Here is a 21,862-nt window from a genome sequence, read left to right on the forward strand (position 1 = left end):
GACTCTCCCCAACCAAGATTCATTTCCAAACCAGTGTCATGGTAGAGATGACTAAGATAACTGCATTCTTATTCTCTTGAAACAACTTTACAGTGTTTGTGAGCCATCATTCTGTGTCTTGGACACAAAAATCATAGTTGTGTGGGGCAAAGGGAGTGGATTTGGGTTTACGAAGTCACAGATCTATCCTCGCTCCAAACCTTCCCAGTGCTATTCCCACAGCTAGGACCAAAATGAGGCAAGTCTACCAGGGCTGGCAGAGGACATTTGCCCTTATATTATTCAGCTCTCATCACCGGAGTTTTCTAATCAGAATGCATTGTGTGTCCCATGTTCTCACTCTCCAGACTTAAAACTTCTTTACTGGTGACAGTGATCACTGTTTACAGCTCCTTTTCTCTCCCTTCTATTGGAGTGGTTAGTCCTCGTCACTACTTAATAAACCAGGTGAAACAAGGCAGACCTGACAAAAAGTTCTCTCCACCTCCCAGGTTTCTCAGAGAGCTCCCCACAGGGGTAGAAACTTGCACACGTGCCTTACCTACAAAAGGAGGCCCCAGAGCTGCTAGAACACTCTGTTAAGAAATACCCATGGGAACATAGACCTTAAAAGAAATTAGACTGCAGGCTAGAAAATGATTTTAATGCAAAATAGAAAGGACCAATTCACTGTTATTTTCCTTGCTCTGGCCCTATAGACTCCTCCTCCCTGTGACTTTGAGATGGTGGGAGGAGCATGCTGTGTTTCTAGGGTGACTGCCCACGTGGGAAAGAGTCTCTCAGGCTGGCAGCTTGCTCCCAGATCTGGAGGAATGCTAATGTCCTTTAGATCTGGGAGTAGATGTGAAACAATAAAATAACATATCTAGTTTATTGCCTCTACCCATCCCATCGCCTTCCTTCTTACAGTCACAGGGAAGCTGCATCATCGTCAGATCCACAGGGACCCAAGGTCGCTTTTAAAGAACCTGCAAAATAAATACATAATGAGGATGGATGAAGTTAACCAGGAGTGGTAGGGTAGGGAAGAGGAGAGAAGAGCCTGGATCTTTGAAAGTATCTCCTTTCTGGTTAAGGAAGTGGAGCATGAAAGGAGGAGGAAGAGGGAGAAGGGAGGAAGGAACCAGGAAAAATGCACCTTCTCTGCTGAGGGGCATCCTTTGCTGTTATTCATGTTGATGTTCTTCATGGAGATGAGGGTGATGCTGTCTTTCTCTCCATTGGCTGTGGAGCAGCTGGGGAAGGAAGGGAACATGGGTTAGAGACAGAAGGAGCCATAGGGCAATGGGGATCAAGGAATTGGGGGGTTGTGAAACTTAACCTTTGTTTTGAGAAACCTTTATTTTGGTGGTGGACTATAATGAAATGAGTGTGTGCTTTGAAGCCCCAAAGACTTGTGTTTAAATCTTAGTTTTGCTACCTACTACTTGTGTGATCTTGACCAAATTACAACCTCTCCTAAGTCTTAATTTTTTAAATGTGTAAAATGCAGTCATATCTGCCTTGAAGAACTCCTCTAAGAATCTGAGATATACAAAAATTTCTACCATAGTGCTTGGCACATATAAGGTGTTCAACCAGTGGTTCCTTAAATAAGTACCTTCTTGTTTAAGGAGTATATTAAAATCTGAATTCCTGCACTTTTCACAAAGGGGTTATAGAGGCTTAGCCTTGGGGCTGAAGCGTTCCAGTCCATCACCTGCCCGAGCCCTGGTCTCGGTGAGGCTGTCAGGATTCTGTGTGTGTGTGTGTGTGTGTGTGTGTGTGTGTGAAGGCAGGAAGTGTTGGTCCCTCTTGGAATGGGGGAGTAAGAGGTCAGTAGAAGATTCTTCCCTTACACCTCTGACAGTCTTACCTTTCCGAGAGCCCCGAACTCCCAGGTTTCTGGGGATCTGTAAAAATCCAAAGGCACGGATTGGAGGTCACAGGCTGTAACTGGGAAGCCCAATCTTCCCCTCAAAGCCCACCCAGTGGACCCTCCCATTTTCCCTAGTGGTGCCATTCCTTCCCTCAACCCCAGGCTGGGTGTCAGTTCCAGAATCTAGCTCTGGGTCCCTCATCAAAGAGAGGCAAAGGGGACCCTGAGGGTCAGGGCATGTACCTTCAGACTCCTTGTTCTTCCGACACTTAAACCTTAGACTGACCACACTGACCAGGATGATCACCACAACCACCAGGATGGCAATGAAGCTGATAACACCTGAATAGGGAGAAGGATGGGGTGAAGGAGAAGCAGAGGACAGGACGGAAGAGGGCAACAGGAGTCCAAATTCCCTTCCCAGCTAAGTGCTGTGTAGACAGGCTCTGGGAGTAAAGTGAATTCCCCTTCTCTGTTGAATGAATGAGCTCTCAGCCTGCTATTCCTGGCTCCACAGCCCTGCCCCATCCTCCCTTAAGAACATGGAGCCCATCAGAGTCCAGAAGAGCTGAGTGGAGGGCCAGCGGAGGCTCCATCCCACCAGCGTCTTCCTCATCAGCCAAACCCTCCTAAACCAAATGGACAAGATTTGAACTTGTGTTCCCAGACCTAGAGTCCAAGTCAGCTCAGGCGTGAGGTCCCCTGCCACTCCCCACCTTCTCCTTCCTCTCACCGAATGCAGCCACAGTGAGCACCGTCTCTGACGTGGGGCTGGGCAGGATGGTCGAGTCTTCTCTCGTCCTCAAACTCATGGTGGGTAATTTGGATGTAACATTGTGAGAGGTGTCTAAAAGGGAGTAGGGATGGGGGTATCAGCGAAGGGACTGATGCAGTCTATGTGAGAAAGCTGGCCCCCTCCCACTTCCCCCAGTTAGAGGACTGCAGAGAGAACTCATGCCCTACCAAAAAGACTTCCTCCCACCCTTCAGAACTGGGTGATGTGGGATCACGTGAAGAGCATTGCTGGTTGCTCATGTTCCTAGTTCCAGAGGACTTCAGAAAATTCAGGATGCTTCTCTCATTATGCTCTTCCCACCACACCCGTGGGGTCCAGAGGAAAGGGATTTATGCTGCAGAGATAGGGAGCCAGACCGGGCAAGGGGCAGCCATCTGTGTTTTGCCAAAGGTTGAGGCGGAAGGAAGGAAGGGCATCAGATGTTTGTCCCCAGGCACTGACCTAACAAGCCAGGCTGCCAGTTAATGGGCACAAGTTTCTGGTGCTCTTAAAAAATGGTATGGTCGCCCATCTCTGCCCCACTTCAACACATTTACTGCAGGCCTGATTGCTATTCCACTTCCTTATCCTCACCCAACTCCTAAGTTTAAGTCTGGAAGTGTAAAAATGCCCCAGAGCCGAGGGCTGGGATGAGAGAAAGGGTCAGGGTGCTCTTCACTGTGAGCACAGACAGGACATACCTCTGCTTGTACTGCCACTGCTCTTGCCGCTGCTTGGGACACCTGTGCCTGCACCATGAAACAGGAGGGCCCAGATGGAGGGTATCCACCCCCTCCTAGTTTTCTCCCATGCTGCTGGGTGAAGGCCAACCTGCCCTGAGAAGCGTGTAGCCCTTTCCCGCCTTTTGTGTCTCCCTTTCCAACATTTTGGGTTCCCCTACCCCCAGCTTACCCCTTCTATGCCTTTATCAGTCCTGAGTCCAGGCTCCTTTTACCTTCACTGAGACCAATTCCTGTCTCCACTTCCCCCCCACCTCAGGCCTCTCTACCTCTCTCCCAAAGCAGGGTACCATTGGTGTGGATCCTAGCCTTGAGAACCCTCACTGTGGGGCAGGACCTGGGCTTCCCGAGGCGGGAAGAAGGAACCCAGCCAGACATGACCCAGGGTTTTTCACCCCCAGTCCCAGGTACTCATGGAGTCCTGACGTGTGCTTCTGTGGCTGGGACCAAGTCAGTCCCAGCAAGGACAGGGGTGACCAGCCACGGCGCTTGAACTCAGAGTCATGTGTTTACTGGCTTCCATGGAGACACGTGAGGGCTTCTGTGGAGCTGCTGCAGATTAGGAAGCATGCGTGGCCTGCTTAGGGCCTCAACCAGCATGTGCGCAGGGAAGCTCTTTAGCCCCAAATCTGCCTTCAGTTCCTCTGGGCCTTTACCTTTGCAGTTCCCTCTCCCTGGGATATGCCCTACCACCCTCCACCCCACAGTCTTCATCAGATTAACTCCTTCTTGGGCCTCAGCTTCAGAGATCACTCACTCTGGGATGTCTGGCCCCCAAGTCTGAAGTGGCTAATGTTGCCCTGGTTCCCATAGCACCTTCGGCTTACGCTCATCGTGGCCCTTCTCACCCTGCTTTGTAACTGTCAATATGAGGTCCTATTTGCTTGTCTGGTCCTCCACTTATCTATATTGTCCTTTAGAGCAGAGACTGTGTCTGCCTCCTTGCTGGACCCTCCCTGAATGGCATCTGTAATCTGAGTGGCAGAGTACCTGGGATGCTGGTGCTGGACAGAGGGCTTGAGTAGTTGGGCTCTGCAGAAGGACCGTCTCCTGCAAGTACAAGTGGAGGGCAGCTGGAGGTGGGGCAGGTTTGGTGACACCACACTCCCTAGCCCACCCGAGAACGCTTGGGCTCCAAGCAGATCTAAAGGGCTGGGGAGAGGGCTGGGCAAGGGGCAGGGCTTGGCCCCTAGGCACCCACACTCACTCACCTGTCTGGGGGGAAGTTGGCTCTGTGGTTGGACTATGACTGCTGAAGTTTCCTGAAACAGATCATCTGAGACTGAGGGTCCACTGCCTCCTATTGCTCCATCTGCCTCTTTCCTTCGCTAAGCTGGTGTTTTCTAGTCTTTCTTCCTCCCCCACCCCACGCCCCAACCTGTCATCTCTCTCCTCTCTCAAGGCATGTGAAAGATTAGTGCCAAACAGGCCTGGAGCTCTTTCCACTTTTCCTCAGCTCGCAGGCCAGAATGCTGGAGTAGGCCCTGTGCCTTTGGTCTTACCCTGAGGGCTAGTTGTCGAGGGCTGGGAGTTGTGGCCTGCAAGAGAAAGCAGAACACGTAGACTAGCTTGGTGAGCCTTCTGCCCAGCCTTCACCCCCGCCCCGGAGAAGAACCCAGGCCTTTTGGCTTCCAGCCTCCCACGCTAGAAGGCAGACACCCTTGGCAGTAGGCTAGAGGATGTGACTCCAGCTCATGGCGCTGGCTTCCTCTGAGACGGTGACTCAATCACACCATCGCCACCACCTCATGGTTCAGTGTCCTAGAGTCCTTTCCTGTCTCTTCAGTCCCACATGGGTTATATACCGACCTGACACAAGGGCAGGGGAAGGTTATTCCAAAGTAGTGATATGTCCAAGGACAGAGGGCCAGTGACCTGCCACGTCTAGACAAAGACCCAGAACTCCAGGTCTCTAGCTAATGTTCTCACTACACTACCATGGAGCCATCCCTTTTCTGTGAATACTGTCATCCTGGTCTTGTCCCAAGGGAAGGGGATGGAAAGATGTGGTGAATACGATGAGGTGAGGGATTGGGGTTGGTACCTGGGCTGTCTCTCTACCCCTCCAGCTGGAGGTAAGGGCCTACACAGGAAGCAAGTTCTGAGGTACATACAGGAGGCAAGGAAATTCTAGAACGAGCCACCAGTTTACTCTAACAGGTAGAGGCTACTTCAGAAATGGTCACTGTTAGCCAAACCCAGGGAAGAGGCAATTATCAGGAGGCCCCAGTCACAAGGCCTCGTTCTCCTTTGTGTGTGTGCATGAGTGTGCCTGAGGACCTCCACGCAGATGTGCATGTGTGCTGTGTGTCCATATATGTGTCCCCTGTGTGCGTGGGACCTGAAAGGTCAGGTTGTGTTTGCTCATTTTCCACAATGAAATCATTCTTGAAACCTGTGAACAATGTGAAAGGAAAACAACGTGGGGAAGTGGAGCCGCCCAGCTGGGTTCCCGTCCTCCACTAGCTGGGCTGGGACTGCAGCCGCTGGCCTGGCCTCCTGCTCCCTCAGCCCCTCATCATCAGGGAAGTACCAAGCCTGGGAGCCCAGGCCCCAGTGAACAGAGGCTGCTGAGGGCCAGGGACCTGCCCAGCCTGGGGCAGCCCACTAGTTTATTTTCTTCAGCCACTGCCTTCCTCCATGGGGCTATCACTTGGATAGTGTGGAAATAATTGCTTCCAAGCCCAAGCTTGCCCAAAGCCAGGGCTGTGTTTTCCCAGGTCACCATCTCTCATACCCCAATTCCCTCCTTGGGTGGGGCAGTCAAGAGGGGAGTTAAAACTTCTAGGTGCCCCAGCCTAGAGAGAACTCTTCCCAGCTGGGGAATCACCCTGGATTTCAATCTGAGGCAATCTGAGGCATGTCTTAAAAAAAAAAATCTATCAGTTATTGATCAAGCATATCTAAGGTACCATCTTTGCTCTATAAGGTGATAACTAGTTTTTAGTGGGAAGGCACAGTTCACTGCCTTCCTGCATTTATCTAGAAGCAAAACTAGTGTCTTAGAAGGAGTTCCAAAGTCACAAGCTCTGAGTCCCAGTGGCCCGCTCTCCCTTTGTCTCCTGTCTCCCCTCCCCCTACCGGAACAGTTTGTCAACAGTGGATTCCTCTGTGAGGACGGACTTGGGGAACATCTGTTTCTATAGGCTGGGCTGCCTCTGACCACTAGGCACAGGAATATCTTACTTTCCTGTCTCCCCTCCCTAATCCCTACCTGCTTCACTCCCTGCCAGCCTCTCTCTTCCCCCTCTTCACCACCACCACACTGTTCTCAGCAGCATAGTTTAGTAGTTAAACTCATGGATTTTGGAGTCTGAAGGTCTTGAGTTCAAGCCCTGACTCTGTCACTTACTGTCTGACCTGGGCCTCAGTTTTCTCTTCTTTAAAATGCAAGTGATTTTAGTAGCCCAAGAGTCATTGTGAGGATAAGAAAAGGCACATAAAGCACTTAACACAGGGCCTGACAGTTCATGCTCAAGAAATTCTGAACATTTAAATTTTTGCCCCCTTCTCTCCAATCCTCCAAGTTTCAAGTCTGCCCTGAATCTGTGTCTCCACAGTCACGTCTCTTTGTGGGCCTGAATATCCTCAAAAAAATTCCCCAGTCCACCAAAGGAAGGAAACAGCGAGGGCTGTGAGATCCTGGGATGAGCGGCTAGGATACTCAAGGGTGATTGTAGCTCAGGAAGAATCACTCAGGACATTCCTAACCCTGGAGCTTGGCTGGGACAGAACGGCAGGTAGGGAAGCTGGGAGAAGCCTAGGTTTGTGAAAATGTCCCCTCGTGGGTCTCACCTTTTAATCTCCTCCTCTGCCATTTCTGAGGTTTCTACGGCAGCCTAGTCCCCCAGCCCCAGATCAGATGTGTGACTCTATCCTCCCGGGAGGGGGTGGGGGGAATAGGAATGGGATGATCAGAGTTTTATCCCCAGTCCTTGGGCTTTTAGAAAAATGTCTGACCTCTCCAGGAGACAGAGCGTTGGGGAACTCGGGCCCTCTCACCCACCGCCAAGAAACCGCCATCCTCCCTCCCCATCCAGATACTCTTGAACCCCCTTCTGCCGCTTTGAGCACATGCTCATAAATCCTCCACAGAGGACCTGTGGAGGGTGAGGTGGGGGTGGGGAAGGGATGACCGAAGGGAAGTTTCTGCCCTGTGAGTCAGAATCTCCTGGATTTCTCATGGTTCCCAGAAACCGCTCCCTAATTAGAGGACCGCTTATGAGCTGCTTCACACTCATCCGCTAGCAGAGCTCTATCTGAGAGGTGTTGTTCCCAAGTCATTTCCTCTGGGGGTCATTTCATCTGGCCTCCTAGATGAAATGCGTACATCTTCTTTGGCAAATGGTTCTTTGTATCTAACCTGAGTCCCTCTTCCTGTGATTTGAGCATAAAGTCAATATTTGGAAATCTCAGGTTGTTACTCCTCATATGAAAGAAGAAAAAAGATCACCTGTAAAGCCAAGGTACAGACAGTTTTGTGCTAGGACACCCTGGAAGGAGCTTTCCAGCCTCAACCTCACACCAAGACAGTCACCTCCCACATTTCAGGGGGCCAGCCTCTCCGGGGGCCCCAGTTCACCCTGGAAAATGTCCCACAAAAGAGTCTAACCATACCTCTATTTTACCGCTGCCTGGGAATGACCAGCTCCCAAGCCAAGTGATCCCCTTCACAAAAAGGCTCTGGAATTTCCCTCCGGGTGAGCGAAGCCCTGGATGCAGAGCCTGTGTGGTGTGTGTCCTGAAGGAGAGACAGGCGCCCAGGACTGCCGGCCGCAGGAGAGGAGCTGCTGAAGGACAGTGGCAGGTGCCTCTTACCTTGGAGCAGGAGGAAGCCCAGGATGGCCCAGCACAGCTGCGTTTCTCCGACGCTCCCCATGTCAGCTGGGTCTGCGGCAGGCAGGCAGCCTCTGTGCGGAGGCTCTGTCCATAGTGGAAAAGAGAGAGGGAGTGCTGGGGCGGGATGGGGGTGGGGGCTGACTCTCCAGAGCTTCCTGTCAAAGAATAGAAGGAAACAGATTGGGACTGGCTCCAGGGGCCCTGCTCAGCCCGGCAGCCCAGTTGAGGATGTAAGGCTGAAACAGCCGCGCCTGCGCCCGGGCTCCTCGTGGCCTGGGCTAGGGCCACCGTGGTCTCCTCCAGGACCTGTGCCCAAAAGCCAGCGAGGGCAACTTGGCCCCGTGCCCCCTCTCTTCCCCTCCGTGGGGATCCATCGGTCCCTCCGTACACCACCTGGAGGCTTTCTTGGAGTGTAACTCTGTTTCACTGAGCCCTATAGCTCGGCCCACCGGCCGCCCACCCTCTGTAGACTGAACCTCTACATGCCTCTCCCTCCTCAGGGCTCCGGATGCAGATGGGACTCCCTACATCTTTCAGGGAGACCTTACAAACATTACTGTTATTCTGAATAGAAAAACAAGAGGACCACGTTCTAAGCATCCCTCCCTCAGCCCTCCCCTCACGTTGGGGTCAGGTGTTCCCTGTGCTCCAGCAGCACCCTGTCCTTAGCATCCAGCCAGCCAGTTGCACTCGCTCTGCCGGTCAAGTCAGCAACCCAATGACCAGCAGCTTAAGCGAGCTCGGAGGTCTGAGTGGGGTCCCTAAACGTTAGGGTGTGTAGCAGCTGGGCTGAGAGACAAGGAATCAGGAGGCTACATCTTACTTCCTGGGATCAAATCACTGGGTGAGGGGAGTTCCTGGGACGTCTCCTGGTCTCCAGACTGGAATAGAGGGTGGTGCATGCACAGCGAGGGACAGATTGAGGGATGGCTGGTCCCATGGAGTTAGTTGGGAACCAAAAATTATCCTTTATAAACTGTCTCCGGGGAGAGGAGAGACTGGTGGGCACTTTTTGTGACTTGGATGCATTAAAGCACACACATTCACAAATGAAGTTATAGACAAGTGCAAAGAGACATATCAGAATTCATATTTGTGAAAGTCAAAGAAGAAAAAACCCAAAGAGAAAAGAATGCCTTGCATGGGAATGATAAATGTCAAATTCAACAAGATGTTTATCCCTACGGTGAGAAGGAGGGGAGAGGTCAGGGAGTGGGGCTTCTATTTTATTTGTAATGTTTTAGTCCTTAAAATTTTTTGAAATCAATGTGACAGACTATTGAGATGAACAGAACTAGTGGTTGGGCCAGAGAGATTTAGTATATTATAGTCTGAACTTTCCAGTGTGTTTGAGAAATCCCTTTTTTAAAAAAAATCAAAGATAATGACTTCAAGGAATCAGTTGGGATAGAGAGCAGGCAAGTCCTGGTGGGGGGGGCGGGGCGGGATTAAGGCGCTGGCCAAGTGCCTGGGATCTTGTGGAGGAGGGACAGGCAGGCAGACCTAGGCTCCTGAAGCTGGTAGGGAGCATGAAAGGAGGTGCCAAGGAGTAAGATCAAAGCACTCTCAGAGTTGAGGGCTGGGCTCAGGGTAGTCCAGATGTTTGAGGAAGTAAAAGCGCAGGAGAGAGTGTTGAGGCTGCGTGTGCAGAGGGTGTGTGCCCCGTAAGCCCCATAGACGTGGCAGCTCCGGGTAGGGACCGAGCTGGGGAGGCAAGTTCTCCTTTGCCCGGCTGGCCGCCAGTCCCGAGGGAGCCTTGCGCAGCGGGACAATGCATCAGGTAGATTCTCAGCTCACCCCCTCCCGCCAGGCTGGTGAGACTCCCCCCAGGGGCCCCAAGCCTTTCACGAGCCTGTGCTTCCCTTTTTCCCCCCGTACATCCGGAGCTGCTTCCCCACCCCCTGACCTGGGAGCTCTGTGGCCTGGGCCCCAGAGAGCTCTGAATTTCAAGCAGGGTGGGGAGGTAGGTATTGAGCTTTCCAGATGCCAAGGGACAGGTATTGGGGAGGGATGGGGTGGACAGTGTGACTCAGGAACTAAAGGGAGTGGGTTTGTCCTGGCCAGCCCTTCCTGGACCCCAGGTGCCTAGCCATGGGGATAGCCAGGCTGAGGGTTCAGGGTTAGGGGAGGGGCTCCACCTCAAGGGTCTGCTCCTCAAGGTCCAGCTGGGGAAGAGAAGACTAAGGAGATAGTTTCTTGAGCCTGTGATAACTTCGCCAGCTCTGGGGCTTACAATTTGGAGGTTTGCTACCTTGATGGTAATCCCCCCAACCCCCTCTCAATACTTAGCAGGATAGAGACAGACAGAGGTAGGGATCATGACCCCCAGCTTTTGGTAGAAGACCCTGAAAGAGAACAGAGGTTGGCGTGGGGTCTCCTCAGTCCATCTTGGACAAAGCCAGGAATCCACACTGGCTATTCCCTCCCCTCCAGGACCCTGAACCTGATTCTGAGCGGGGTGTTTTGGGGTATAGCTCTTGCCTCACTCCAAGTCTCTGGGGTTCATGCCTCCTCTTCCTCTCTCCCTCTCCCCGGGGTACACCCCTCTTCCTACTGTGTGTGTGGAGAGTAGTGGGAACATAAGATGCTGGACACAATGACTCCTTTTTCCTGGGACTTTAAGGAATAGTTGTTCACTGCCCCCCTGGCCAGGGCATGGGACAGCAGCCCATAGTGTGCTAAGATTCCTGACCCAGGACATAGGATCTATTTAGGAATTTTGCTGAAGACCTGGGAAGAGAGAGCAGTGGGAGGGGACTTGGCAGGGGGTTGTGGGTGGGGGGGGGGGAGGCAAACTTTATATGCCAGGCTGTAATAAAGCCCCTCTCTTTGTCCCTTTCCGAATGACCTTGTTGCCTTATCTCTGTTTTTTTTCCCCCTCTGTCTCTGTCTCTCTGCATCTATCTTCACTTCTGTCTCTTTATCTCTCTCTTTTTCTTTCTGTCTCTCTCTTTGTATCTTTCTCATTCTCTCTGTATCCCCCTCTGTCTTTTTCTTTCATTTTCTCTATTGTTATGTGTGTTTATCTCTGTGATTCTCTGTCTCTCACTTCTCTCTCTGTCTTTACTGTCTCTCTGTCTTTCTTTGTCTCTCTCTCTCTCAGTTCCCTTTGGGTGTCTATCTCTCTCTATTTTGGTCTTTTTCTGTGTGTATGTGCCCATGTCACCCTCTCCATCTGCTGCTTCCCTCCCAGGCTGGCCACCATCCCTGGCTTTCTGCAGCTGTGAACGGCTCAGCGGGGCAGGTGCCCCAGAGGCAGCTTCCGGAGGTGCTGGGCGGGACCTGGGAACCACCTCAAGGGGTCGGGCTGCCCCTGCTAACTGTCATTGTCACTGCCTTTGTCTTGCTGGCAGTCTGTATCGTGGTGGCAGTCCACTTTGGGCCAAGGCTACACAAGGGCCATGCCACTCTCGCCACAGAGCCACCATCCCCAAAGCCAGAGGGCGGCATCTCTCTCACCCGCTGGCGAGTGCTGGGCCGTCAGGACAGTCACGAAGATGCCCAGCAGGAACCTCCTGGCTCTGACTCCTGCCCTGTGCCAGATGGGCCCAGGTTCAGCATTGATGAAGTCACATTTCTGTAGGAGGGAGACTTTGGAAAGTTGGCCTGACCTGGCTCAGAACAAGAAACTGGACAGAGAATTAGGGCAAAAGCAAATTGGGGCCTGGGCATCAGAGCTTCGGAAGGGCACACATGGACTTAGCTGGAGCTGCCCTCTCAGCAGAGTATTTATACAGAAAGCCCTGTTGTGGACCAAAAAATAAAAGAAGCTTGAATGCTGCTGTGAGCATTCCCAGGGTCCAAGTTGCCCTTACAAACTTACTCCCTCCTCTTCAGGGACCACCAGACCACTGAACCTCCCTCTCTGAGGTCCTACTCCCTCCTCCACTCCTCATCTCCTCCCCTTTTGGTGTCAAAGTGAGTCTAGCTTGGAAGATTACACCACCCACCCCACCCCTGTGCAGGGATGTCAGAGGCTCCTGGTAGAGGACCCGTCCCCACAGCCTGTGAGGGCTAGCCAGGGAGAGCCAAGGCAAAGAACCCAGGGGTCTGCCTTCTCTGAGACTCAGGAAAGAAAGGAAAATCTGTTACCCTTTACCTTTGGCTGTCAGGGCCCAGGTCTTGCCAACAACTACCAAGGCCCTTAAAAGCCCCAAGCACCAATCATAGCTCCCCAAGTTGTCTTTGAATTGCCCCCACTATCTTGGAGCAAGACTCTATCTTGCCTTCCCAGGATGGGATAGAGGAAACTGGGGGGGCTCTCAATACCTCCCACTTTCTGTGCACATTGGCCTGTTAGAACTAGCCTAGGATTTACCCCAGGACATTTCCCAGATCCAGAATCTTCCAGCTGGTGGGAAAACAGGAAAGGAAAAGGAGCTCCATGGAGGTTGTCTGGGGAGAGGAAGGGGTGGGGATCCCTGCAGGGGGCGGGACATGGAGGCTGGGAAGATGCAGGAGGCCAGGAAGGCAGAACAGAACCTCCCAGTGGCTCTCTGGAAAGGTACCCCTTTCCTTGACACCTTTGAGCCTCACTTATGTGCAGTCAAGAACATGCAGACAGACATTTATGGAGGAACTTCTGGGTGCTTTACTCTGGGGGACACCTCAGGGCAACAAGTCAACCCTGGGCACTGTCCTCGGTGAGACCCCAGTACAGTCAAGGACTCTGAGAAATAACAGAAGATGAAGAGGAACAGAGACGGGGATTGTAATGTGTGCAGAGGACTGGCTTGCCTCCACTGAGACTGGTAAGAGGCAGCTCTAATGTTAATAGCTGCTCCTTCCTGTGGGCCCACTATGTGCTGGGCTCCAGGCTCATCCATGGACCTACAGATATTATATTGTTTACTCCTCATAACATCCCTGGGGGGAGGAGCCACTGTTATCCCCATTTACAGTTGGGGATATCAAGACACCCAGGAGGACACAAGTACCAAGTGGTGGAATCAGGATTTGAACCTGGGGCCGTCAGACTCCATAGTCTGAGCACCATGTTGGGGGCCGGATGCATAGGGAAAGGTTATGTTGGGGATACCCTTAATTCTGGGCTGGTTTTTAGGTGTTGGAATGACTGCTGTGAAGTTGGGGGATCCTCAGGGGCAGAATGGCTGGCACAGTGGGGGAGGAGAGGAGACTGTCTTCCCCTTCACTCCCTTGGGTCTCTCTTTACTCTCTGTCATCCTTGGGAGCAGTGGGTTGTTTCTGGCCGATGTGTGTCTGTGTGTGGAGTTTTTCTCCACAGTAATACTGTACTCAGAAATTCGTATTGAGCATTTGTGATAAAAACAAAGGTGGGAGGGAGGGAATAAGTCTTGGGCGGAATGGATGGAAGTGGCAGAAATGGGCTGTCCGGCCTCCCAGATGGGGGCAATTTTGCCACCACGGTGTCGTTGCAATGGCTCAGGTCTAACAGTGACGGCACAAAGTATGGCAGGTGGCCAGCTGCCAGTGCCAAGGTCCCCAGCGTATATCCCATCACCTCACACAAACCCTCTTCCCCCCATTATCCAGGGGACTCTCATCCGGAGACATTTATTCAGTGACCCCTGCTTCTTTGAGCAGCCCCTTGCCCAGGACACATGTGTGTAACCCTCATGGCATCTGTGTGCTGGCTCAGGCCCCTCCCTGTCCCCCAAGCCTCCCACTGGAGACAAGGGCACTGAAAGGACAGGTGGAGCGGGGGTGCTGCCCAGCTCTATGCCCTCAGCCCAACTGGTGGGCTCTGTCTACACTGAAATGATAGCTACCACCCCATGGCCCTGTACTAGGATGAGGGGGGTTGTAAGGAAATGTGTCTGTGCAAGCAGATTTGGACATTGAAGATAATAATGGCCAACCGCCTGTGTCAGTCAGAGTCTGGCCAGAAAAAGATGGCATACTCAAATAATCTGAGGAACGTTTAAAAAGGGGACTACTTAGGGACTTCCCTGGTGGTTCAGTGGTTAAGAATCCAAGCTTCCACTGCAGGGGGTGCGGGTTCAATCCCTGGTCAGGGAACTAAGATCCCAAATGCTGCATGGTGTGGTCAAAAAAATTAAAAAATAAAAAATAAAAAGGGGACTATTTAGAAAGGGCAGGTGTAAGGAAACTACAAGTGAGAGTGAGCGCTCCAGACTGAGCATCAGTGAGGCTCCAATACCACTGCCAGGACTGAAGGGGCATGAGGAGGAGGAAGTTAATGAGACCTGGAGATAGACAGGGTTACTGAAAGGGTCCTTTAGGTCTAGAGAGAGCCCACAGTGACCTTGATACTGCAGGGAGGGACCTGGGGGAATAGATACCCCAGGCTCACCCTTCCCTTCCCCTCCTTCTCCCACTGGGGCTTCCCATTGACTGAATGTGACCAGAATCCAGAGGGCAAGGGAGCCTGTTGAAGCCATCCCAGGACAGAGGAGAGGTAGAGAGTAGGTCTGAGGGTCCAATGGAAGACACCTGGAAGATCCTTTAAGTTTACCTGGCATTTAGAGTTTACAAAAAACCCATACAGCCATAGTCCTCACAAAAACTACCCTGTGAGGTAGGTAGGGCAATGATTATAATCCCATTTCATAGATGAGGACACTGAGGCTCAGAGAGGTGAAACAACTTGCCCAAGGTCATAGGATTCATCTTGAGATGTCAAGTCCAAGGACCTTCTCTGAGAGGCCTCCTATGGAAGGAAATGGCTCTGCTAGGCCTCTAGCTGCTGAAGAAAGAAATCCTCCAATCCAGAGTCTTGGGGATGGCCAGGGGCTCAGGGAAGGTGACCCTGGGCCTCAGAAGACATCTGAGCGGAGCGGGAGAGGCTGTTCCATGCCACTGATGAGGAGCTCAGGCTCTTGGGACAGTGTGGAGGAAACGGGCATCACCGAGGTCCCCACGGTGCCCATGGTAACTTCCCTTTCCTCCTGCCGAAGGTGCTGGAGAATCTCTTGTGACAAGGAGAAGCTGCTTCCCTCTGCGGGTTCTGGAACAAGGGTGGGGGTGGGGAGTGGGGTGAGGGCCTCACACATTCCCACTCTAGCACACCCAGAGGACTTGCTGGGTGGATCCTCCAACCCTCCCTCTCCCCCACCTCCCTGCATCTCCTCCCCACTCCTAGCCACTGGAGCTAGGGTTTCATGAAATCCTAGAGCTAGCAGTGGTTTTAGAGACAAGAGAATTCCACCCTCTTTCTTTTAGAGATGATACTCAGAGAGGGGCAGATACCTGCCTAAGGTCACAGAGCAAGGGAGTGGCATGGCTGAGGCTGCAGCCCTGGACTCTTGGCTCCTGGCCTGGGGCTATCTGCTTCTTCTAGCAACCCTAGATGAAGTGAGAGGCCCCTAGAGCCCACCTCTTCACACTCCACCCGGGACCCATAGCCAAAGGCCTCAGAAAGCAATCAGGTATCCCACGGTGGGGAGATGGGACCTCTCCCAGGGGAGGAAGGGGCAGGGCTTGAATGCCCTGACCACTTGGGAAGACCCGGCACGGTGCTGCCATATCTCCTGCTGACCCCCTGGGAGACCCCTGGGGCCCCCAGCTTTTCCTGCCCTTAAGCCTATCAACCCCTCACCCTGGTAGACAATGAGGTGGCAGTTGTTCTGAGACTCAGGGGCAGCTGCCAGAATGTCTTCAAGTGTCCGGCAGAAGAGTTTGGCCTGCTCAAGCCGATCCTCCCGGCTAAAGCCAGCTCGGCCATCCTGTGACATGGCAAACAGGGTCTGCAAGGGGGTGGCATATTCCAGGATACAGATGCCTGCCTGGAGGAGGTAAAAGGAAGCCCAGACTCAACCAGGGGCCAGGCAGACAGACGCTGGACCCCAGTGCCACTGCTCAATCTGTAGGGATGGAGTCAGGGGAGGTGGCCACCTGATGGGGTCTATACTGTCTGGTTGGCCTTTGCCTCTGACACTCCACTCCTAAATCAGGGCCAGGGCTGCATTAAATTTACCCTTCCCAGATCCTCCTAAGATTCTCAGGGCAAGGCCCACTGAGCTAGGCTGTCAACTGCTCCAGCTGGAAGTCAAGTCTGGGGATGGGGCTCTGGGGTTCAGCCTTGGCTGGGTTCCCCATAGCCCACATGAAATCCTTCAGACATTCTCACGGCCTTCATCTAGGGCAGCTTTATGGTCAAGAGCATGGTATACTCAGGGTGAAATTGTCCACTTTCTCCCTGGTTCTCTGAGTCTCGGTTTCCTCTTCTGTAAAGTAGGGGCTATAACAGTCCCTACCCCACAGGGTGGTAGTGAGGATGCAGTGAGGTAGTCAGATGAAGCACCTGGAATAGTATCTGGCATGCAGTAAGTGCTCAATTAATGTTACTTGTCAGTATCGTCATTCAGAGCTCAATTTTGCCCAGCCCTGGGACCAATTGGAGAAACTGAGGCTCAGAGAAGGGCAATGAATTTTTATCAGGGCTTGGCCAGGGCCCAGAGTTCTGGGTCCCTAGGCCTGACCCCTCCCCAGCATTCCCACTTCCCTGCACACTCACTGGCTGCCCATTCTCCAGAAGCTCATAGATGCTGTTGGTGTAAACCCGGCCCTTGATGCCAGCACGGTCAGCACTTTGCTCGGGCAGCTTGTGTAGGAAGCGAATGTTAGGGTCAGCCATGCTCAGGTCGTCAGGCACCCCACAGTCCAACGGGAAGAGGATGTGCAGCCGGTGGCTTCCTGCGCCCCGTAGCACATTATTGTGGAACTGATTGTAAATTTGGATCCTGGCCTGGAGCCCTGGGGTGGAGAGGCCCAAGAAGTCATTTCCACCAACTGTGTCTCCCACCCAACTCAGGACAGAGACCCACATCATTGTTCCCCTCAATGTGTGGGTGCAAGAGAACCGAGGGGCTAGTCCACTCACATTGCCTGGGAGGCCAGGAGGGGAAGAGCATGTGAGCATCCTCCCCGCCCCTCCAGCTACTCCCACCACCCCTTTCTCTCCCGCACTTGACCTTTGTCCAGATTTCTGTCAGCCCCACTCCTTCCCACCACAGCTTTCAGGGCTCTGAGAGGCAGGCAGAGTCCTGGGAGGTGACATGCCAGCAGCCCCACATGCACTGAGCCAGGCCTCTAGAGGAAGCCCTGGTGTCAAGGGAAGGCAACCATGAGACAGGGGAGAACCATGGCCTTGACCAGCAAGTCAGAGGAATGAGACACGACCCATGGGCTCCCAGTGGGGTAGTCAAGGGTCCAGGCTCTGGACAGGCCTGGGTTCCAATCCTGTCTCCTCCTCTAACTAAGCTGTGTGACTTTGGACAAGTCACTTTATCTCTCAGAATAGCTGTGAAAACAGGGGTGATGATTATCCCTTCCTCACAGGGTGTGAATTAAAGGAGAAAGTGCGCATGAAGGGCATACAGCATGCGGCAAAAATTTATTGAAAGAATTCATGGGTGACTTGGGACAAGTCGCTTAATGGATCTAAGCTCCAAATTTCTTCCTGTCAACCAGGCATAATAATAACAGCCTTCATGCCTACAAGATTGCTTTGGGAATCAAATGGTTTGTTAGACATGAAAATGCTTTGAAAATATATTGAGTTCTGGAAACACAAGGTTGTGTGTCTTACTGTCTGTCCTGTAGATCTGGAAATGGGGGCAGAGAGGATGGCCCACCTGGCAGGATCAGCCGCAGGTACCCAATATAATATGACCAGGCCAGCCCATGAGCCACATTGAAGTTCCTTTTTTCACAGATGGCAGAGACCTCTGCTGGGGTCAGGCCCTGTGGATAGCAGGGTGGGGCTGTGGGGCCTCCAAGAAGAACAACCAGAGCCCTCCTCCTCCCCCCAAGATTACCCAACCTGCTGCCATTTGGCTCCGTTCTCTGCCACTGCTGAACCCAGACCATTATAGGCTCCATCCAAGGACCAGCCTCTAAACTAGTCCCACTCCCAGTACTAAGCTCAGAGCAGGTCACATTTGCCACACCTCCTCTTGAGCAGACCCTCCACCTCTCTTTGTGTCGTACCTGGAGGCCCAGGAGGATGTTAAGTGCCTGTGAGAGGCCCAGGAGAGCAAGCATCCAAGTGAAGGGCAGGCCAGCCACGTTTGGGAGGGAGCGGTAGAAATAGCAGGACAGCAGCAGCAGGGCCCCACGGCGCATGGGGCAGCCCAGGCAGGCCCGCACAGCCTTCCAGTAGTTGCCCTGGTACCTGCAAGTGACAGCCAAGCTCCAGACCCCAGCCCAGCTCAGCCAGAGAGATTCAAGGAGGGGCAGGGCTGGGGGTCAAGGGAGTGAGACATGTTGGGTGCCTAATCGCCATGGGTACTGCAGGGAGTCACCTGGAGTGGACGTGGCACAGCTCCTCGGCCAGACTGCAGACCCCCTTGATCAGCAGTCCCATCTGCTGGGAGGCCAGGTGGAGCACCAGCCACTGGAGAGTGTAGTCTGGTAGCTCCCCCAGCCCCCAAAGGGCCGCCAGGCAGGTACCTAGCAGGACCAAGGCTGCCTTCTGGGCCCTGTGACCCCTGGGCCGTGGGATGGATGGATGCAGGCTGGAGTGGGGCATCTGTGGATATCAAGAAATCCATGGTTGTGTTCCCCTCACTCTCCTATTGTTCCAGGACTGAGGCTCTGGCTGGACACTTGCCCCAGCTCTACGTTTCCCTGGTGCCTAGCCATACGCAGAGGCTGCTCTTGGAGACACCTCGAGGGGACAGGCTGGGCATACAGCATCCCAGAGCTCCGATCCAAGAGAGATTTGTTGAAAACAGAGCAGGTGGAGAAAGAAATGCATGCGCCCCACATACACACCCCACCCAAGCCCAGTGAGACCACAGGTGTGGCAAAGAAAGAAGACAGCGACTACCCCAGACCTAGACCTGAAAGTGTCCCGTGAGGTACCACCCACCTGGGGACCCTTGGGGACCGGGGCTTCCCTCTCCCCACAATCTACCCCAAGGAGGACCTTAGTCAGCAAAGCTGAAAACCACAGTTCAGAGGGTAGGGGCAGGGCAGCCAGAAGGTTGCCACCCACCTCTGCAGCTTCTGCAGGGGCCTCAGCCTTGGAACTCTGGCCGGGCTGCTCCTGATCTTACCTTCTGCCTCCCAGACGGCAGCTTGTTTCTGGAAGGCAACAGGGAGAGAAGGCCCGGCACAAGGGCTCCCAGCAACCAAGGACGGCCTCTCAGGGTGTAGCCTGAAAATGAAAGGTTAAAAACAATGGAAGCTTCCTCCGCAGCACTCGAGCCCTGGTATCTCACCAAACCACAGCTGCACTGGGCTGCGCTGGGGAGGTTATTTCCTGCCACCCAAGGAGGGAGGAAGAGCCTTCCCACCAAGGCCCCGGTGAGCCACGTCCCAGTATTGGGGTGAGGGAGAAAGCTTGAGAAGGCCCCCGTTCCACTGCCCATCCCCGAGACCGAGGGCATTCAGAAACTCCCTCAAACTCCCTGCAGTCACAGCCCTGAACACCGGCTGCCCCTCAAGCACCCACAGTCAAGCCCACTCTACCAACACCCACGAGGCACTTCACACACCCAGCCAAGCACACACACTACACCATGCTGCCCTGCCTGCTTGTTTTATTCTGATTTCCAGATGCAGATCCTCTTTTTCTGAAGATTGTAATATCAGGCCGGAGGCGGGGAAAATGAAGAGTTATTTCCTGTAACAACAGCCTTCTAGTAAAAAGCTTAGTGGGAGCAGAAGCCCTGCAGAAGAGCGGGGTTTCGGCTCTCCACAGGAAGTGGCAACGCCTGTGACTTCTCAGAGAGAACTTGGTGCTTCCAGCCAAAAAGGCAGTCGCGTGAATAATAATAATAGTAATAATAATAAAGTGCTCACCGTGCTCCAGACATTATGCCAAGCGTTACATAAATTGTTTCACTTAATCCCCTCAGCCACCCTGTCAGGAAGGTATAGTACTAACCTCATGGACAATCTGAGGCTCAGTGAGGTGAATTAACTTGCCCTCGTCCCCTGGCTAGTAAAGGAGGGAGTGGGGACGTGAACCAGGTGGGTGGCTCCAAAACCCAGCTGGTTCTGTGCCTTGATTTCCCAGAAAAGGGTGGAAGGTGTCGCTGTACTTTCTCTCCCCTACAATGGCTCACAAAGGGGCCCCCTGCAGTGGGCAAGGGCTCCAGTGCTTCAGAACCAAAGGAAGTCAAGGTTGCCAAAGAAAAGGCCTGAGCAGAGTCCTCCCAGAGTGGGCAGTCCACAGCTGTCCCAAAGTCTCCCTGTGCCAAGCAACCTTGGGCCTCCAGTATCCTGCCCAGCGGCCAGCACCACCTCCCCTGGGTGTTACCACTGCTGTCAGCTCCACTGTTCCACCCCTGAACCTGTGCTTCATCTCTGCCCCCTTCTCCTGGAGGATGGTTCTCTATTTTATAGGCCAGATTTGCACTATGCATCAGAAGCCTTAAAATACACATAGAATCGTAGACCTTGCAATTCACTTCTGGGAATCCTTCATCAAGAAATAATCAGACAAGGGCACAAAGACGCCAGTTTTTCAGATGTTTGTGCCAGTGTTGTTTATACCAGAGAAAAACTAAAAACTATCTAAATGTCCAACAACAGGGGACTGATTAACAAAATTGTGGTTCATCTTATAATAGAATGTTAGGTAGCCACTAAAATGATGATGTAATTTTGTATGTTGACTCTTAAATACGTTTAGTATATTGTTTCTTATTGGAAAAAAGCAGAGTACAAAACAGTATAATTGCATTTTAAGAAATACACATTGCACGAGAAAAGGTCTGGAAGGCTACATGATATACGAAAAATGCTAACAGTGATTACTCTGTGTGGCGGGAATGTGAGTGATTTTTAGTATAATTTTCCCTTTTTGCTCATTATGTTTTTTAAGGTTTCTTTTCCTGACATTGAACATGTATTCGTTGTTTGATGCTTGGAGTATGCTGTAAAGAGAAAAAAATCCCAACATTGTCCTGGGGCCTCCTTCCACCCCCCTCTGTCCTCACTGCCCTTTGCTGCCTGCCGCTGTTCTGGGCTCTTTTTCCTGAGTTTGAACCTGCTCTGAGGAAAGCCTTGCAAGAGGCATGAGGGTCAGGTCATTCAGGAAGAGTAAGATGTGGCCTGGCTGAGGGGGAGTGAGGAATGATGGGGACCAGGGAGGCAGGGAGGCCATCCGGAGTGTGGAGGGCTGGGGGCCAAGTCTGACTGGAGAGAACGCTGCTGAGGCAGCTGAGGCCCCAACGTCTGGGCCCTCAAATACCAGCCCAGGAGTTTCCACATACCATGCAGTCCACATGGGTGTGTCCTGACTTCCTGCTGTGTGTGTCAGGGAATGTGCTAGGCATGGGACGTGCTTGTGTACGTGTCAGGCCAGAACCCTGTCGTCACAACACCTATAGCTGGGCAGGGGCAATGGGCCTTGCATAACTGTGCAAGTCAGAACGAGTCACTGCAGATATGGTGAGGGCTTTGAAGAATGCATTCCTATTGCTTCTCTGAGGGGAACTTGGAAAATCCCAAGTCCAGATTTCCCTGAAGGAGTGCCATTTTTGCTGAGTTTGGAGGACCAAGAGAGATGTGTGGGGGAGGAGTGAGAGTCTAGAACATTCAGAAAAAACAGCACACATAAAGGTCCTGGGGTGGGAAGGAGTTTGGCCTGAGGAGAAACAGAAATGGCAGGTGTGGCGGGAGCATGTAAGCATGTTGGGGGTCTGCGTTATTTTCTTAGGGCTGCTATAACAAAGTACCACAAACTTGGTGGTG

At 52.7% G+C, this 21,862-nt stretch overlaps 3 protein-coding genes across 13 annotated transcripts; 1 reads left to right on the forward strand and 2 right to left on the reverse strand.

Moving 5' to 3' along the window:
• Positions 1 to 622: 622 nt before the first annotated feature.
• ECSCR (endothelial cell surface expressed chemotaxis and apoptosis regulator) lies at positions 623 to 8,323 on the reverse strand. 6 transcript variants are annotated; one of them, XM_007172249.2, is made up of 10 exons: positions 8,192 to 8,323; positions 4,876 to 4,911; positions 4,585 to 4,635; positions 4,364 to 4,423; positions 3,335 to 3,382; positions 2,592 to 2,705; positions 2,102 to 2,200; positions 1,856 to 1,892; positions 1,139 to 1,235; positions 623 to 968 (listed from the first exon to the last, which is right to left on the reverse strand). In XM_007172249.2, exons 1-10 carry the CDS (start codon positions 8,250 to 8,252, stop codon positions 960 to 962), a joined length of 612 nt encoding a protein of 203 aa, XP_007172311.1. In that variant the 5' UTR covers positions 8,253 to 8,323; the 3' UTR covers positions 623 to 959. The 6 variants fall into 6 exon arrangements, with proteins under 6 accessions (XP_007172311.1, XP_007172312.1, XP_007172314.1 ...); XM_007172250.2 differs by lacking the exon at positions 4,876 to 4,911 and having other exon boundaries at positions 8,192 to 8,314; XM_007172252.2 differs by lacking the exon at positions 4,585 to 4,635 and having other exon boundaries at positions 8,192 to 8,314.
• Positions 8,324 to 9,983: 1,660 nt separating this feature from the next.
• SMIM33 (small integral membrane protein 33) lies at positions 9,984 to 11,980 on the forward strand. Its single transcript, XM_028163974.1, has 2 exons — positions 9,984 to 9,992; positions 11,406 to 11,980. The coding sequence occupies exons 1-2, from the start codon at positions 9,984 to 9,986 to the stop codon at positions 11,793 to 11,795; spliced, it is 399 nt and encodes a 132-aa protein (XP_028019775.1). The 3' UTR covers positions 11,796 to 11,980.
• Positions 11,981 to 14,664: 2,684 nt separating this feature from the next.
• Positions 14,665 to 19,727, reverse strand: STING1 (stimulator of interferon response cGAMP interactor 1). 6 transcript variants are annotated; one of them, XM_007172256.3, is made up of 8 exons: positions 19,657 to 19,716; positions 19,216 to 19,316; positions 18,460 to 18,686; positions 18,146 to 18,329; positions 17,791 to 17,899; positions 16,671 to 16,909; positions 15,753 to 15,939; positions 14,665 to 15,161 (listed from the first exon to the last, which is right to left on the reverse strand). In XM_007172256.3, the coding sequence occupies exons 3-8, from the start codon at positions 18,684 to 18,686 to the stop codon at positions 14,971 to 14,973; spliced, it is 1,137 nt and encodes a 378-aa protein (XP_007172318.2). In that variant the 5' UTR covers positions 19,216 to 19,316; positions 19,657 to 19,716; the 3' UTR covers positions 14,665 to 14,970. The 6 variants fall into 6 exon arrangements, with proteins under 6 accessions (XP_007172318.2, XP_007172317.2, XP_007172319.2 ...); XM_007172255.3 differs by having other exon boundaries at positions 19,216 to 19,727; XM_007172257.3 differs by lacking the exons at positions 19,216 to 19,316; positions 19,657 to 19,716 and adding an exon at positions 19,155 to 19,184.
• Between the last annotated feature and the right edge of the window lie 2,135 nt (positions 19,728 to 21,862).

Source organism: Balaenoptera acutorostrata, chromosome 2 (assembly GCF_949987535.1).
Source record: "Balaenoptera acutorostrata chromosome 2, mBalAcu1.1, whole genome shotgun sequence".
NCBI lineage: Eukaryota > Metazoa > Chordata > Mammalia > Artiodactyla > Balaenopteridae > Balaenoptera > Balaenoptera acutorostrata.